The sequence below is a fragment of the Lipophrys pholis genome, assembly GCF_963383615.2.
Source record: "Lipophrys pholis genome assembly, chromosome: 4".
Classification (NCBI taxonomy): Eukaryota; Metazoa; Chordata; class Actinopteri; order Blenniiformes; family Blenniidae; genus Lipophrys; species Lipophrys pholis.
This window is the reverse complement of record NC_137637.1, coordinates 22,998,668-23,016,559: the sequence shown is the minus strand read 5'-3', so window position 1 is coordinate 23,016,559 and position 17,892 is coordinate 22,998,668. Positions and strand designations below refer to the sequence as shown.

Here is a 17,892-nt window from a genome sequence, read left to right as displayed (position 1 = left end):
GGTGCAAAATGTGTACTTCTGCAAGGGAGGAGATGCGCCTAAAATCCATGTGCCGTACCAAACCCATCCAGGTCATATTCCCCGAAGAGTAGCCATAGAAAGGTATGTTCTTTCCTTTGAAGAATATTTATATATGAAAGACGAATAAGAATATTTTATGGAGTGCTGTATCAGTTGCTGCACAAATATGAGTTTACAATGCATATATCGAGATTTGGTGGGCTGGTTCTGTGTTGCCCAGTTACAGTTTTTGTTGTTATTGGTGATTGATGAGGTAAAAAAATAAAATAAAATTTGCAAAGTGATTTCAATTTAATAAAACGTTTCTAATATTATGTTTATTGACAGACGTCGAAGAGAGTTCTTAAACTTAGATTTTGAACAACTGCTGGCAGACAAAGGAATAGACTCTACCCTCCTCGTGCCAAGACATCTGAGTAAGAGTGATAAACATGCAGCGGCACCAGAGTCGCCCTACCTCCCTTTAGAAGTAAGTTAATTACAGTGTTAACGCAATCTTTCTGTGGCGTTTGTTCGTTGAGTGCCCTACACCCTATGTTTATGGTGTTTTCTCGTGTTTTTTTCCCCCCGAGATGTTTGACAATGAGGACTATGACTGTCGGACACCAGAAGACTGGCTTGCTTTGGGCCAAGCTGAAGAATCTCATAGAAAACCCATTCCTGCTAAAGCCCTGCTGCCTGAAGATGATGTGATTACTTCGGGTACATTGTCCCAGTTTTTTGTTCTAAAAAAAAGAAGAAAAAAAAGAAAAGTACTTTCTTGTCAACTCTTTATTGTTTACTTTTTGCTCTTCATTGCAGATGACCTGAGAAGCCCACCCTCGGAGTATTGCTGGCATTTAGTTGGGGTTCTTGATTATAGTAAGGAGAAGAGTCAATACCTGGTCGAGAAAGTTCACCAAAACAGCAGTGAGACAGACCCCAAAGGTAATCTCATCAAGGATGAGGAGCATGTGGTCAATAATGATAATGATATTTCTTTGAATAATAGTACCACATTGTCGTCTAATGTTGTTCTGTTATCTTTTTTTCTGATATCCTTAACTGTATACTTCTTGTCCCCCTCTGTGTATAGGAATGAACTCCTTGGTTGCAGGCAGTAAGCACTGGGTTCCCAGGATCAGACTATATTTCAGTGCCGAGGACCCGCGTGTCTTTGTTGAACGGATCCAATTTGCTCTACGCTACAGAGAAAACACAGAAGCTCAATGTCTATACCAGTTGTCTGTGAACTGCATGCCGATTTGTCCAGGAACTCCATCCATCAATGCTGACACTCTCCAACGTATCAAAAGTTTGGTCCTGTCAACTCCTGGATTCAGACCGAATGAGTAAGCAGATGTCTTTTACTTTATCTGCAGTCGTTTTATAATGTTATGTACAATTTGTTAGTATGGAAGATCTTTATGAGTTAAGATTTCAACTCACTGAAATGGAGAATGAAGTGGCTGTCATGTGCTTAGTTTAGAGCGACATATAGGGGACTTGGAGAAGGAGATCAAACTAGAATATGACTGGACAATGAACCGCATGATTTTTGACAAATGTGTGATGAGCAGTCCTGGGGAGCTTTCACACATCACCCTGCCACAGAAGGAATCTCCTTATGTACCCCAAAAAGGTATTGTGAAGTTATTTTTTTTCACATTTGTGATTTTGTTTAAAGCATTTTTTTAAGTCATTTAAGTTCAGTATCAGCTAGTGACAATGAGCTTGAGAATTTAAATTCTGGTTTAATTTGCAGGGTGTGTTCCAGTTCCCTACTCCACTTATGGAGAAAACAAAGCTGCTTTTTTCAAAAAAACCCTGTTCAGAAGTCCAGAGGTGATCTCTGTGTTAACCGAGATATCGTCTGAATCCAGGAAAGTAGCAATCATAAAGCTGTTCAACATGACCTCAACTACAGCGCTCCATCTGGACAAATTCAAAGATGTCCAATCTACACATCATCATCGGGTATTGTTCCCTGGACACTGCCTGTGGAAGCCGTTTGCTGTTAATTAATTATCATATTCATCTAAATTACATTTCCGTACTTTTTTAATTAGGTATATTTTAATGTTATTATTTTTTCCTGCCACAAAGCAGAAAAACATGGATTTCATATGAATCAAGAACCATTAAATCTTCTACTTCTTCTGCAGATTAATTTATCACTCAGGAAGACGTTTGTGCCCACGCTGACCAACATCATTCGTTCCAACCTGGCTGTCAACAAGGGTCCATTCAACGTAAACGTGTCTCGCTGGGACGTCTACAGGCTGTGCGACCTGAGCAAGCTGATGGCTGTGGTGCGCCTCAACCTGCAGGACTCCCTCCGCTCCCTTGTGCAGGATTCTCTGGTCAGCCTGACTCAGCTGCTGCTGGATGCCTGCCACAGCCTGCTGGCATGTTCTCAGGACCTGGTCTGGGGGAATGACCTCATCACCAGCCCCTACCTGTAAGATAGAATACGAACATCACCAATTTACTTGTCTCTTCCACATACTTAAATCACGTTGAGCTTACAGTAGTGTTCAGGGTTGTGTCAGTAATGTGGCTCCATTGCCCCCCGTTCAGGCCAAAGAAGAATCCTGTGTTTGTGGTAGACTTGGTCCTTGATCAGACTGGAGTTCATTACAGCACTCCTTTGGAGAATTTTGAAACATCTATTGTTGCTTTGTTTGATCAGGGTGTTTTGGCCACACACAATATACCACAACTTGACAAGGTAAACAAAGCTGCGACGACTTGATTCATACAACATTCAATAAAAAAAAACCCATCTTAAACATTTTACTGTACATTTGAATCAATGAATGATGATGTACAGAGCAAGTGACTGTGCTGTTGTAGATTTACCAGAATGTAATTTCTTTTGTCACTTTTTTTCCATACCAGTTTGTATTGCAGAAGTTGGTAATACATGATGTGGAGTTGCTTGAGACGGTGAATTTATGGGAGCCAGAAGTGAGAGAGCTGAGAAAGAAGGTCAGCAATTCTCTGGTACAAGCAGTCATCCCTCTCAAGGCCTATGCTGCTGAATATGAGAAACATTTGGAGTTATATAACCTGGACATAAAAACTTTTCTGAAGTAAGTTTGTTTGACAATACAATTACATACCAACATTTTTGAAGGTTCCACTCTTGGACTGTGTGTCACATTTATCTTCATTCATTGTTGGATGAAATCATGTTTTTCATTAACAAATCCTTATTTCTCTCATGCCTCTGTTGCTTGCCTGCTAGATGTCACAATGAAGAACAGACATTCCAAGAAGTGAAAAAAGAGGTTGAGCATCATCTCAAAGATATGGAGAGGATCAAACACACCCTGCCACACTCCATTGTGATCGGTCCATTTGCGGTACTTGTGGAGCCTGTACGGCAGTCCCTCATCCAAAAACGGAAGGCATTAGCCAATGCACTGCTGGATCACTTTGCTATGGGTCTACGGAAGCAACTTGAAAATGTAGGTCATTTATTTCGAGGCAAAAAAATAGCGTGGTAGTGTAATGCACAGATGCACAGTATTTAGGTTTGTGTATGAGTGACAAAATCTCACTTTCCACCTTGTGAGCGTTATTTTTTTGTCTGCAGGCCTGTGAAGCATATAATTTGATGAACAGAAAGCTTCATGAGAAACCAAAGAACATTGAGGAACTGACTGAAAAGAGGGAATGGATGAAACAAATCCCGGAAGAGCTCAAGAGCTTCAAGGTGCAGGTTTAATAGACGTAGCAGATACCCCTAGTGTACATTATTTTCATATACTGTATGTAAAAATCACTTCAGTCAGTCAGTGCACTGTTTTTTTTTATATTTTTTTTATTCTGTCCTCAACAGGAACCCGTTGACGGGATCATGTCAGATTATGAAATGTTAGAAGAGTTTTTCTACAATGTGTCAGATGAGGATTTTAAGAAAAAGTAAGTTTCATACTCGTGTTTTTGTTCTGCTCAGTTGAATTGAGATTTGAGATGGAATCGTCTTGACGACATTTCTGTGCAGGTGGACAACTATTCAGTGGCCTCAGCAGGTAATGAGCAACATGGACGCAGTGGTCATCCAGCATGTGGAGGATGAGGAGCGCTTCCGCAAAATTCAACTCGCTGACCAAGATAGCTTTGAGAGGCGCATCGATTCGTTAGAGGTCTGTGATTTTCTAATTAAATTCCGGAGATTTTCAACCTTGCAGATGCATTCATACATCTAAAAAATGAACAGGTCTTTGTGCCTTATTCTTATGTCAAGTTGATACTTCTATATTTAATAACTTTATTTGTAGATGCTGGTTGCCGGGTTTGCAAACCATGTCGATCTTGAACATGCCCATGAGCTGTCAAACAAGGTCCAACATACGAGTAAGCAACTGAAGGAGTGCCAAACCATGGCTCAAACATATAATACCAGAGAGCGTCTGCTTGGTATGCCTGTCACGAATGTAAGTGAAAAAGAGCTTTGGATAAAAAAATTTAAAGAAATGTAAATTTGAATATTGTGTAGGCAACTACATTGGTTTAAAAATATTGGTTTTTAAAAATGAAACTTTTCTGACTGTGACATTGTCATTTGTATTACAGTATGACCGTGTGCATAAGTTGATAAAAGACTTTCAGCCATTTGATGACCTTTGGAAAACCACCTCCAATTGGCTATATTGGCACGAGAGGTGGCTTAATGACCCCCTGTCTTCTATTGACCCTGAGCAGCTTGAGCACAACATCACAGATGCCCTCAAGACCATGCATAAATGTCTTGAACATTTCAAGGACATTCCTGGTAGGTGGTACATCTGTTACCATTCAGATCTGGCAAGGTAATTGTTCATGTGATTGACCCATGTCTGTCATGGACTGGTCTTTGTGTTTCACATTGCTCTAAGATTGCCAAATGGTGGCAAATATGATGCGCGACCAGATTGAGGAGTTCCGTCCCTACATCCCTATATTTCACTGGCTGAGGAACCCAGGTTTGAGGAGCCGCCACTGGGAGATGCTTTCAGAACGCACTCAGATGGAAATGAAACCCAAAGCCAACATGACCTTCTCTGGCTGTCTGGAGCTTGGCGTACAGAACTATGTGGACGATATAGCTCATGTGGATGAGATAGCTGGGAAAGAGTACTCCATTGAGCAGGTACCTCTAAGAAGAAACCATATTCTAAATACAAAGTTCCACAGAACCTATTGGGTTTTTAAGAAAGGTGTAATATCACTTATTTTCAGTCACGTCCAAGCTCAGTTGCATTGTTGTTAATGGAAACAGATAAAAAAGGTGCTTCTTCTGTAGAAAAAAAGAAGCAGCAACTCCACACGGTTTTTTGAAGATATTTCCACCAAATGTGTTTTTTCTTACTTTTTCCACCTTTTCTCACCCAGGCCTTGGAAAAGATGGAACATGAGTGGTTGACAGTGCACTTTGATGTGTTGCCCTACAAGGAGACAGGAACTTATATTTTGAAAAGTCCAGATGAGGTTTTCCAGTTGCTTGACGATCACATTGTCATGATGCAGAGCATATCTTTGTCACCCTTTAAAAAGACCTTTGAGGGACGCATCAACACCTTGGAGAACAAGCTAAACATGACTCGAGTACAGACAAACACTAATACAAATTGAAGAATGTCCGTCTTATATCATCATAGTGTCTTATGGGGTTCTGCTGTTCTGTTCTGATACTAGGATGTGCTGAAGGAGTGGCTGACGTGCCAACGTTCCTGGTTATACTTGGAGCCCATCTTCAGCTCTGATGATATTAACCAACAGCTGCCCGTGGAGGGAACCACATACAAGAGAATGGATCAAACATGGAGAAGACTCATGAAAACTGCCTTTGATAATCAGAAGGTCGGAGCTTTGATTGCATTTTATATATTCAGACCAATTTTAAAGCTATATTATTAGGGGATGATGATGATGTTTCTGTATTTATATGTGTGCATGTGTTTCTGTTTCTAGGTGATTGAGCTATGCCCTGATGCTACTCTGTTGGCCAAACTTAAGATGTGCAGCAAGCTTTTGGAGCAGGTGCAGAAAGGTCTCGGTGGTTACTTGGAGACCAAAGGAGACTCCTTTCCCCAAATTCCATCTTGAAATTTTAATTCACAGGGCTGCCTTAAATGTTTATGTAATAAATAAATAAAAAGTAGTCTTAAGTTAGAATATAGGTTGGCTTGAGTAAATAACTTTTGTTGTCTGAGATTTTGCGTTTACTAAAGTGAGCTAAGATTTGTTAATTACATGAACTTAATGGGAGACTGAATGTTTCAACTTGCAAATCTATTTCAGTTTAAATGATGTTGTAATTAGCGTTACTTCAACAGTTTGGTTGATTTAGAATTGTTAAGTTAGTCCACTGCTTGGAAGAATCCTTTTAAGATTGGCTTTCTTGGACTTGAGTTCATTTAACTTACCTTCATTTTCAACATAAACGATGTTTTGTGCAGTGTTAGTCACATTTGAATTCACTCACACCCACTCCTAATTTACCGAGGTCCATTCTTGTTTTGTTTTTTTTAATGGAAAATACGGTTCTATCGGATTTCCAGCATCAGTTTAAATTGCCCTTGCCTTTTTTGACGCTCTGTTTTGTTTATTTGTGTAATTTTTATTTATGTCTTCTTTATTGTCTGGTATTAAAAAAAGGTGCTGGTCTGACTCGAGTTGTATTGATCGGTTGATTTCTTGATGTGAATTCGACACTTTGTTCTTTGCAGATAGACGTGCTGTAGTTTTATAAACAAGATGTTTGTTGTTGACAGTCTGCTGGAGGCTGTAAATCACTGACGCTACCTGTCTGAACTGGCGTCATGACGTCATTTCCGCTCCTCGACCTAAACGATGTACCTTAAGTCGCTTGGCTTCGCTTTTTGGTAAACCCGGCGGCTGTTCAAGATATATAACTCGGCTGTCGGTGTGACTGTGGTCGCGCCGGTGGTCGACGTTAGTTTACTGACTCGGGCGTGACGTTAAAGTTAAAGTAGCAGCTGTCCGGAGAGGAGACTGCCCCCAGCGGAGCGTCAAGCTAACAGGCTAACTCGCAGCTAACTGACGGTTCGTAACTCCGCTCGCGCAGTCTCGATCCGACCACCCGAGGAGAGACCCCGTGAACCCCCGAGCTCCCGGCGTGTCTCTTTGAGCTCTGCCCGCTGCCCCATGTCCTCGCCGCTGATGGGATAGAGTCAGCCGGCGGAGCGAGGAGGCAGCCAGCCAGCCAGCCAGCCAGCCAGCAGCTCAACATGGAGGATGAGGAGATCGCAGAGAGCTGGGAAGAGGCGGCGGACAGCGGGGTGAGGAACAGTCGCTTTCTGTGCTAAACCTGGCTTCAGCGAGGGAACCCGATTTCAGTTTGACAAGTCAGACTGACCCCGAGCAGGAATCCGTGGTGTGCTGGATGTGCCCGGTTCTTAAATGGATGAAGATGGTGTTTTTCAGTGTTGTCTTCCTGGTTGAGCCTGGCAGGCCCTGTTGTCCCGATCCTGGCTCCACACAGGGACTTGATAATCTAAAACATTCCATAGATCACAATTTCCTTCAAAGTCTTACTTTTCTTGTGATGCCAATGTTTCGACGTGTCGGGAATGGCCGTCAGGCAGCTTTGAGATGGATGTTTGGTTGAGGATTACTGCAGAAGAATAATCTGAAACAAGTTTCTGTCATGTGCCTCGAGTGTTTAAACCATTTAGTTTTCAACTTGGAAAAGTAGTAAGTTTAACTTTACATTTTCTCACACCAGTTTTGAGACCGTGTTAACCTCAATAAAGCAATGTCGTCTGTTGTATGTCATCTTTCACAATGATGACAAAAAACCTTGGAATTTAAAAATGAAGAGAAGTGGATTATTTTTAACTGTCAAGAACATAAATAATACAAAGACATTAAACAAATAATTTCCATGTATGAACATACAGAATGTTTCCTGCCGAACAGTTAATCAGTTTAACATTGTGAAGGCCTATTTATTAAAATATACCTCATATGTATAGTATAAACACCATTACTAGAGATTAATTAGAGCATATCACCTCTCAGCTGTAGCAATAAGGCTCTCAGTGGTGTGGTACTGTATGAATCTTCTCATAGCTTAATCAAAAGGATGAATATTCTTAAGGACATCGTTATCGACCATATTTGACAGGTGGTCACCAAAGGGTGACAATAGAATAGATTCAAACTCGGTCAGATAAAATTAGTGAACTCTGTCGTCACGTCTTTTACAAGTTTAATTTCTAAGCATAAGATATTTTTGTGGTGTTTAAATATTTGTTTTAATTTGGTTAAGATGGGTATGAATTTCTTGGACATAAATGGAAACGAAATAATTTGTCATTGTGTAAAACGTGTGAATCTCCCTTCAGGAAATTGAGAGAAGACTTGAAGCAAAGTTGAAAATAAATCAGGAAGCCAAGTAAGTGATATGTAATAAAATCTTCAAAGAAGCCATAGCGTTTACCGTCCTCACTATGAATCTGTGCTATAATTCCATTTTCCATTTTTGCAGAAAGTCCAGTTTGAAATCGAGTAGCTCACCTGTGCGAACTGCTATCGTGATCCAGGATGACTCTCTGCCTGCCGCACCCCCACCACAAATTCGAATTTTAAAGCGTCCCACAAATAATGGTACTGCAGGGAACCCTGCGTCCGCGTCCCGTCCCTCACAGCAAATGAAGTCTTTGGCTCAGCGGGAGGCCGAGTACGCAGAGGCCCGGAAAAGGATTTTGGGTAGTGCTTCTTCAGAGGAAACACCTGTGGAAAGTCCGTCCCAGGAGAGGTGAGGCAGAATGTTGGCTAAAACTACAGCTAATGAGGTATTGTAACCTCTTTTATTCAACTCTTTTGTTTTCTCCTTCTGCTTTCAGGGCAGCACGTGTAAGTGCTCAGCCGCCTTCAGAACAAGCTCGACCAAACAATCACGTGATCCGTCAGCCCTCTGGTCCAGATGGAACCTCAGGCTTCAGACTCTGCAGATAAACGGGAGCCGCCTGTTGCAGGGAAACATCTTGCTCTCTGAGGAGGGGGGCGAAAAAAAAAAAAAAAAAGGTGGTGGTTTAAGGGGTTTCGGGTGGTACGAAGAGCAGAGTGGCAACACAAGAAAATGTTGACTGAAGAGACTCAAGATGTAGCATGGAATTAGATGAACTTTTCCACCCTCCCTCTGCTCCTGTCGCTGGTCTGGTCTTTGCTATCCCGCCTTGTCCTCTGTCTTTGCAAGGGGCTGGCAGAGATCGGCCAAAGATATGAAATCCCTTCTGTTCCACAGCGCGAACAGGCTCTTTTGCCTCACATCCCTACACACTGTGATACGCCGACCTACCATGAGGTGCCCTATGATATTTAGGTTGTGATGGGTCGGCCGAGTGCCAGGGCATCAGGTGTCTGTCTCTTCAGGATCGCCGGTGAATCTGTGGGATTTCCCGCAGACAGACGCACGCGAGCAGACGAGCTGGCCGTTCAGCCGACAGCACGTGGATCATGGCTGGTTGTCCACCGGGAGCACCGGCCTCAGTGTCTTGAGTTCAGTGGGACTGATGTGCTGAGAGATTACTGTGCGCTCAGCAGTACAGTTGTGAGGTCACACAAGGTTGTACTATGGTGTACTGCGTCCCGTAATGAGTTTTCAATACTCCAGTGGACAGGAGGGGCTCAGGACAGAACTCTCCCCGGTCCGACCGCCTCTGTTCAGCTCCGGTCGCTGTAAAAGAAAAGCCCGGTGGGCACGCAGCCTGTGGCCAAAGATGATCGATTTGAAGACCAGTGTCACGAAATCTAAGCTTTTCCAAGCAATAAAAAAATGTAACGACTCCCTAGATTTTTTTTTTTTGTTTTGTTTTGTTTTAACTCATATTGCCTAACTTGTTTTCGTTTTAAACAGTCAACATTATTTTGTGTGTTTTTATTTTAGTTTGTTTGGACACAGTGCTGTGCAAATGTTCGAGGCAAGTATGAAAAGGTGCTGCAGAGTTGGAGTGAAAGAAGAATAGAAATAGTCCTGCTTTAACGATCGGCAAAGTGAACGGACAGAAACTTAAGTCAGATCTCTACTTCGCGTCGCACTTGGTCGACTTCACAGTTGCAGTATTCTTAAAACACTTGCCATGAGCGTACGCACAGCGCTGAGTTTATGTCAGCAGATCAGTAGTGTGTTAGCGACTATGTGACGTAGCCCGGATACAGAACATTTATCGTTGGTGTCCGAGTAAAGCTTTTTCTAAATTGGCAAATGTTATGAATTGGAAGTTCTTGTGCATAAATGTGCGGGTGTTCGTTGCCTTGTTCCTGGTCAGACAGATCAGGACGGTGGAGTTCGCCTCAGAGCTTAGCTGCACTGCATTTGCCTTGAAATCAACATTTTGGTGTGTTTTTACACCAGTTGCAGTATATTGATTGATTGGTTGTCTATAAAGTTATGGTTTGTAAATTATCCAGAAAAAACAACAACAAAAAACCTTAATGTAAAGATTAATGTTGGCGAGTATCCTGCCAGGATTATTGAAATTTGTCCTGAACTCTACAAAAGTAAAGTCACCGGCTACAACATCAGGTTCATGTGTTCTGCCGTGATTCTCGCCTTTACAAATGTTCTCATGTTCGGTTTTCTCTCAAAGCATCATACAGTTGTTTTTAACCGCATCTTCATTCTGGAGGTTCAGCTTTGCTGTTGTGTTTGGCTGCATCACATCCAGAGGTGCTTTTCTTTCGCGAGCAAAACGGAACACTATGACCTCCTGTGAGAAGCAGTTTCCCTGGATCACATCCGACTTTACATGTTCGCCCCATGAAGAGAATAGGAAAACCTCACATTTAGTGTCTTTGTCATGGTTTAATGATTTGCGTCCTGCGGTTTTTTTTCACACAATGAGGGTTCAGGTTTTTTTTTTCTCCCCCCACTGATTTAAAACAAAGCCACACAATCATTCATATACAGACATAAGTATGAAACCTTTTGACACTTCTATGCCTTATATGATAAAAACATCCTGACTACCGACATACAACTTCCAGCGTTATAAATCCAGTTAACCTTTAGGGCTTCTGTGCATTTATGCCAGGTCAGTGCTGATGTTTATTAGATCCCACATAACTGACACAGATCTGTTGATTCATGTTGTTTAGTTAACTGAAGCGCTTGGCAGCTGTGGTTTGAATGTTTTTTGTTTTTTTTCAGCTCCTTTTGGTGATTGTTGGACCGGATCGGAAATAATTAAATTTAGTGTTGGAAATTAATAACCACTAACAGTGAATTAGTCGAAAGATAAAAGCTGCATTTATTCATCTTAGTCCAACAACTGCTGCTTGAGAAACATATGAGCAGGTTTATTTCCACATTTTAGCATTCAGCGATAACTTTCATTGCAAAGAGGGATGGGTTGGTGTCTGGATTTGATCCGTCACCATCAAGGACACGATATACGCTAAGAATCTGGTCCAGTTGTCCAAAGAAGAATCGGATGGTTTTGATCATTTCTACAGTGAACACTCATGCCTCACTTGTGTGACGTACCCACAATGCTTTGTTGCAGTCATTCACAAAAATCTCTCTGGTTTGAAGCTTATATGATGTCATCGTTGTTTTAAAACTTGAAAAGGAAAATTAAATTTGAATACCCTTTAATAAACCTCCTCAAACTGATACTGTGTTTGTTTATATTCGTGTATGTCGTGTATATAAAGTAAGTAATAGTGTGGTATCTAAGATGGATGTTCTCCAAATGTGAGACACGTTTAATATACTCTACCTCAGATTTGCTTTTTGATTTCTGAAGTACGACTGAGTTCCACCTTCTGGATTTTTGTTCCTCCCCACCTTCTCCTTGGGTATAATGACTTTCCCAAACATGTACTTATGGAGCACAGGCAAACTACAGACATTAACCTTCATTAAAGACCCCCTTCATTTTCCCAATAAGACTTTCACTGTGACATTTTTCATTCTTAACATACTTTAGATAATAACAAAAAAAAGGTGCCAACACTCATCACCTTCAAAATGACTGTAAGCTGGCCGACTCTATAACTCAAGAGGAATGCAGTAGTGCAATCCCCTAAAGAGTATTAAAAAGCAATAGTACAAAGAAAACAGAACAAGTAGACTTCAGGGTTATAGTGGTTTAGTGGTTATCACCCATGTGTAATCGTTGCTAATGAATAACAGTAAATGTTGTTCAATTGGCTACTGTGTATAAGATCTTTACCCACTGGGGTGTATAGTTCGTTGAAATGTGATTTTAGAAAAAGGAAATCAAACTCAAATGTAAACATCTCAACAATATTTGCAAAATGACAGGCCAGTGTCAATGTTGTACTCATGATATATTGGACTGAAAGAAAAACCCAACTGGAATTGTAGCACTAAACTACAAAATGGTTAAAAAATTTGTGACGTGTAACTTGAACAGTTTAGTAAAGTGAAATTCAGTTAAACAATTGTTAAACTTAACGTATTAATAAACTTATAGTGGGGTGAATATTATGTTTGCTTGTAACGCTACATTATCAGAAATCTTTATATCAATGTTGTTTTCAAAATTAGATTATTTTTCATGCTCCTTGAAACGTTATATTAGATAAATGAAAACAACAACATGTTTAATAAGTTTATGTGCGCAGGGCTATGAGCGGTGATGCGCCCGGACCTCCTGACCGCAGGGGGCGCTGCTCGGATCCGGCTTAGCGCCTCCTTCTTCGTCTCTTTTATAGACGAGCTGTCCATTGAAAGTCGGAAGTAGTTTTTTGGGTAGTGAAACTTGCCAAAATGGCAGAAGACAGCAGTTATGAGTCGATGTTGTGTGTAAAGCCAGAGGTTCACGTCTACAAGATCCCACCTCGGGCCTCTAACCGAGGATACCGGTAAGATCGTCCGAAAACGCAGTAACGACTGGAACGCCGCGTCAGTCGGCTGATACGACCCTGCATCCATTATCGGACACTGCAGCGTCAGGACATTTTTGCAACTTTCTTTCTGTAATTGTCTGCAAAACGTCTCGAATATCACCTGCGCCTGTAGCTCAGTGGTACATATAACGCGTTTGAGTCAGTGTGATTAACTGGGACTCGTGCTAGACATGAAAATTAATCCAGATATTGTGAAACACTAATTCGGATTTCACGGAAATGGGGTCACCGATTTAACGACGACTTCCTCGCGGTTTGACCTGCGTTTATAAATCCACATGCTTTGTCATCTATACGACTTTTTAAAGGTGTAAAATATAGGCTAGTTCGCAACATTTACAACTGATTTGTCTTTCAATTCACTTTGTAAATAGTGTTTCTAAAGTGCCAGCGCGGCTGTAAACATCAAATCATTCCAATGATACAAGTGATCAACTATTATATTTATTGTTATTATTATTATTATTGAACCAAACTAGCATTCAAAAAAGTCATGTTGTTGTGGAAATCCACAGTTTTATTTAGTCTGCATCAGTAAGAGTGCACTTTATGTAGGTACATTGTATTTGATGGCACATTTAAATTGAGCTGCTCAGGGTCTGTGAAATATTTCTTGATTCTGTTATTTTACCAGGTTTTTACTTGTTGTCAAAGTGTCGTGCTTGGAGCATTTACTTCTTCCGGGAGTGGTTTTAGCTTTAAACTTCTTTGTTTTTGTTTGAGAACATTGGGCTCACTCTTTCCATATTGTTCCAGAATCCGAGCAAACAATAGATTTCTCTTCTTCCTCCGGTGAAAAACAAGTCAGCTATTTAGGCTTAAAAGAATTTTGGGGCGTCAGCCGTTTGCACGAATGAGGGTGACACAAACCAGTATCGTGTTAAGATGTATGTCCTGTTTTTCCAGCGCTGCTGACTGGAAGCTGGATGAACCTTCATGGAGTGGTCGGATGAAAATCACAGCAAAAGGCAAGCTGGCCTTCATCAAGTTAGAGGACAAAAACACAGGTAAAGAGTTACTCTTGACTCTCTGAAAGGAGATTAAGCAGATATCTGGGGACTGGGCGTTCACAGAGCCATCCGATACTTTGAACTTTAAAGTGGTCCTGATAAATATACCCCCCAGACATAAATAAAAATCCTTGCGACTACAGGTTACAGTAGTTTCTACGGTTAGCTTGGTGTCTGTTTTACAGATGAAAACATTTCATGTTCAGGTGGGATAGATATGAAACCTGACGACTGAATACTGACACTTTTCACTGGATGAAAAGAGTCACGCACTGGTTGAAGATTAAACTGAGAGATGTATGCTGGCTTTCACTCTTTTCAGAAAACCTTTTCACTCCTTTACTTGCCGGTAACCCGAAACACCCCTGAAGCTCTGTTTGGTGTAACTGTTGTTTTCACAGGGGAGCTGTTTGCACAAGCTCCTGTCGAGCAGTATCCCGGCAGTGTGGTCGAAGCAGTGACAGACTCCAGCAGGTATTTTGTGATCCGGATAGAGGACGGCAACGGTAAGACAATTGTATGAGAACTGTGTCCATTTATATTTGAGTTTTCAGTTCATTCTAAAATGATGACGCATCAGATTTTACTCTGCTCCATTATTTACTTATGGTGTAAGTTCCCTTTTTGTTTTTTTAGCTTTTTATAACTGTATTCCCATGCTGTATAGATGCAGGAATATGTGCTGACACGTAAGACATAAACCATAAAGTAGATTAATGTATTATTGTCTGTGTATTTATAGGACGCCACGCTTTTATCGGTCTGGGTTTTGCTGATCGTGGAGACTCATTTGACTTCAACGTTGCTTTACAAGACCATTTTAAGTAAGTGTGTGTGTGTGTGTGTGTGTGTGTGATATGCATTTATTACTACTTCTAAACAGAATATGTCCAGTCTGCAAATACATCTCAAATGAGCTGTTCATAACAAATGCAGACAAATTTGTCTTCTCTTTTGTTGAATGTGTCACTGAAAAAAATGAATAAATAAAAAATCCACTGGGTTTGCTTATTGTGCAAAAATCATTTGTTTTCATCAGACAGTGGATCCACACCTCCTGCTGCTTTTGCTTGCAACATTTAAGTATATTTTAACCCATCATTTAAATAATTAAGTATTCATAATAGCATTGGCACAACATCATTAAATATTAACGAACGTTATCCAGAAATAAACTTTTCCACTGACCTGACAAGCTCATAAAACAATACTTTAATTCCATCCTAATGTTCTCGGGGAAAGTATCGCTCAAGCCTACTGAACTGCAGCCGACCCCACAGCTTGGTGTGAAACAAAACTCGACGCAATGATGTGACGTCAGTCGGCTGTTTTAATAGAGAACCACAAGAAGCTGGAAAAACTGGAGCGTCTCCGTGTCGGGAAGAAAACATATGTTCTGATATTTTTACTTGCAGTTGGCTGAAGAAGTAGATCATTCTACAGTGTTGTACATCTTTAAAAACAATGTCTGAACATAACTAAATATATGATGAACACATTAATTTCTATAATTAACATTTTTTTTCCTGTTAGAGAAAATACAAATTCTGTGTTTCTATAATTTATAAACCTTTTCATTCTTAACTTCCATCCATAACCTATTTGTTGTTTTCCTAATCAGTATCTTGCTACAGATCGACTCCCGCCGTCTTTATAATGTTATTGATAACTATGAAGTTTCTACCTTTTTAAAGATGGGTCAAGCAAGAGGGTGAGCTGGCTAAGATGGAAGCTTCGGAGAGCTCGGCGCCGAAACTGGACCTGAGCTTCAAAGAGGGACAAACCATCAAGATCAGCATTGGGGTGAGCCTGGAGCCAACACGTCCCAAGAGACGAGTCAAATAAAATCAGTTGGACTCCAGTCGGAGTGCATGTAAAAACGTCAGTGGCTGTCGTTCACAGAACATCAAGAAGAAGGATGCAGGTGGTGCTAAAGCCCGGCCGGCAGCTGGAGGTCTGCTCCCTCCTCCTCCTCCTGGAGCGAAGGCTGGAGGAGTCCTGCCCCCTCCTGGAGGACAGCCTGCGCAAACCAACCCCGGTGATCATTATGGTTCCATAAAACATTCGCCGAAAATAAAGCTCACGGCACAGAAATGTATATTGACGACAAACTCCTCCAAACGCAGCTGCTCTTCTCGACTTCGGCTCCCCCGCCCCCGCAGCACAGCCCAGCTCTGACGTGTGGGGAGATTTCACATCTGCCGGTTCCAAGTAAGTTTTTTCCGAGGATTTCACCCGTCCGCCTTTCCTGTGCCATTTCATCGCATCCGCCCGTCCCCGATGTGCTCACTTCAGTTTTTGTTTTTGTTTTTTTCTTCCCGGTTCCGTCGTGGTCACCTCTCATGTTGTGCCCCCTTCTTGTCCGCAGCTCCAGTAACGATGCTGTCAAATCAGGATGGGTGCAGTTTAGTTGAGTCGTGAGAAACCGAGCACACACTCAGGTTCCACACATTCCACGGACAGGACGTGAGGATTGTAGCAAAGAGAAAAGCGAGAGAGGAGCAGATAGCTCGTTCACTGCACTTACTCCGTTCAAAGGAAAGTTTTAGCCTGACGACCAACACGCTCTGGAGGAACAAACCGTAAACGGTGTACATATTTTTTTTATTTTTTTTTATTACTCTTTACACTATTCTCCACTCTGGTATGCAATAGGATGGAATCTTAGTATTCAGGCAACCACTGAATATGAAGGTTTTCGGCTCATTAAAGCAATTGAGCCTCGGCTGAAGGGAAAGGTTGCCTCGTTACACTAACCCGATAAGATGTTTCTCCTTTTTGCCTTAAAGTCAAATGTCCTGTCACTGTTAAACCTCAGAGGATGGTAGGATTGTCCTCGTCTGTCCGACTTCATGTGTTTGCGTGTTCCTGAACCGTGTCATCGCACCTGCAACGCTCATCTCCTTTTCTTTGCCATTTTGGGAAAATAGTTCAAGTGTTCCTGTTTCGTTCGGCTGTAAAACAGCGTGTGTGTTTTATTTTCCGTGTGCAACGTTTTCGGTCTTTCTAGTCGTTTTTATTAGATCCTACAAAGCTCTATTCATATTTAATGATTAGTTTTAGATTGAACCTCATACCCATCTTTGAAATACCAGGATTTTGTTTGAATCATCAGAGTGTAGGATAAATAAATCGTGCTTGTCCTTTTGTCTGTCATTCAAAGCATCAACATGTTCTGTTGGTCTGTTTACGTTTGTTTTGGTCCTTTTTGGGTGTTTTCCCTTTTTAAAATGTGCCTTTTTACCCTTTTCGATTTCCTTTACTTCTGTTAAAAATTTGCATCAAGTATTTGATCAAGTGCCTTCCTGGAAAAGTTTTAAAAATGTAAACCTACGTCTTTGTGTAAATAAACAATATATATTTCAATGCCCTGCTTTGTTTTTATTTAAGGCTGCCTTTCTGAGTACAGGAAAATAGATCTGTTTTTGGTTTTAGGCTGGGACTCTGACTTTTTTTTAAGAAGAGATTGAATGTACTATAGTTTTGTATTCATCAAATGCAACATTTCATGTTTTACTTAAACTCCTTTAGAGTGTTTATAATTACTAATGAATAATGTTTCAGTGTTTTTCTGTAAGCATCCATTAACACACTTTATTCAGGTCAGGATCAGCGACTGTGTGAAGAGTCAGCCTGGTCCGGTTATCAGTCCTTCACACGCTTCACATTGTAAAGTCAGAATAGTTGCTCATGACTCGACTTTTCTGAAATGAGTTGGTCGCTCTTGACTCGAGTTGAAGCACGTGGAGCTGTGGATGAGATATTAGAAGTCGCAGTTTAAAAAAAAAAAAGACATTTCTATACATTTTGGTTTTATTCGCCCTAAGCTGAAATTTGTTGACCTTCATTTTATTCTTATCATTTTAGCTTATGTCATTAAAATCAGTACCTCAAAATCTTGCATCATCTTAAAAGATCAGAAGTGTTTTGTGATGCGAGTGTGTGACCGCATGATGATGCAGGCTCTGTGAAGTGGAAGTCCCTCCCC

General features: G+C 41.1%; 3 protein-coding genes across 3 annotated transcripts; all 3 read left to right on the top strand.

Moving 5' to 3' along the window:
- Positions 1-334: 334 nt before the first annotated feature.
- LOC308108302 (dynein axonemal heavy chain 1-like) lies at positions 335-6,663 on the top strand (the record flags this gene model as incomplete). The annotated part of the gene is made up of 18 exons (XM_080461132.1): positions 335-490; positions 594-723; positions 823-948; positions 1,097-1,352; positions 1,485-1,629; positions 2,166-2,461; positions 2,581-2,731; positions 2,902-3,095; positions 3,251-3,473; positions 3,602-3,721; positions 3,848-3,930; positions 4,013-4,154; positions 4,290-4,445; positions 4,585-4,783; positions 4,887-5,140; positions 5,383-5,595; positions 5,686-5,850; positions 5,962-6,663. The coding sequence occupies 18 exons, from the start codon at positions 335-337 to the stop codon at positions 6,094-6,096; spliced, it is 3,144 nt and encodes a 1,047-aa protein (XP_080317258.1). The 3' UTR covers positions 6,097-6,663.
- A 140-nt stretch (positions 6,664-6,803) lies between these two features.
- LOC308108604 (SUZ RNA-binding domain-containing-like) lies at positions 6,804-11,631 on the top strand. The gene is made up of 4 exons (XM_080461693.1): positions 6,804-7,292; positions 8,361-8,410; positions 8,504-8,773; positions 8,862-11,631. Exons 1-4 carry the CDS (start codon positions 7,242-7,244, stop codon positions 8,971-8,973), a joined length of 483 nt encoding a protein of 160 aa, XP_080317819.1. The 5' UTR covers positions 6,804-7,241; the 3' UTR covers positions 8,974-11,631.
- Positions 11,632-12,674: 1,043 nt separating this feature from the next.
- On the top strand, positions 12,675-17,274 carry necap2 (NECAP endocytosis associated 2). Its single transcript, XM_080460647.1, has 8 exons — positions 12,675-12,849; positions 13,801-13,901; positions 14,306-14,410; positions 14,647-14,728; positions 15,599-15,707; positions 15,807-15,942; positions 16,031-16,115; positions 16,273-17,274. The coding sequence occupies exons 1-8, from the start codon at positions 12,755-12,757 to the stop codon at positions 16,316-16,318; spliced, it is 759 nt and encodes a 252-aa protein (XP_080316773.1). The 5' UTR covers positions 12,675-12,754; the 3' UTR covers positions 16,319-17,274.
- The last annotated feature ends 618 nt before the right edge of the window (positions 17,275-17,892 follow it).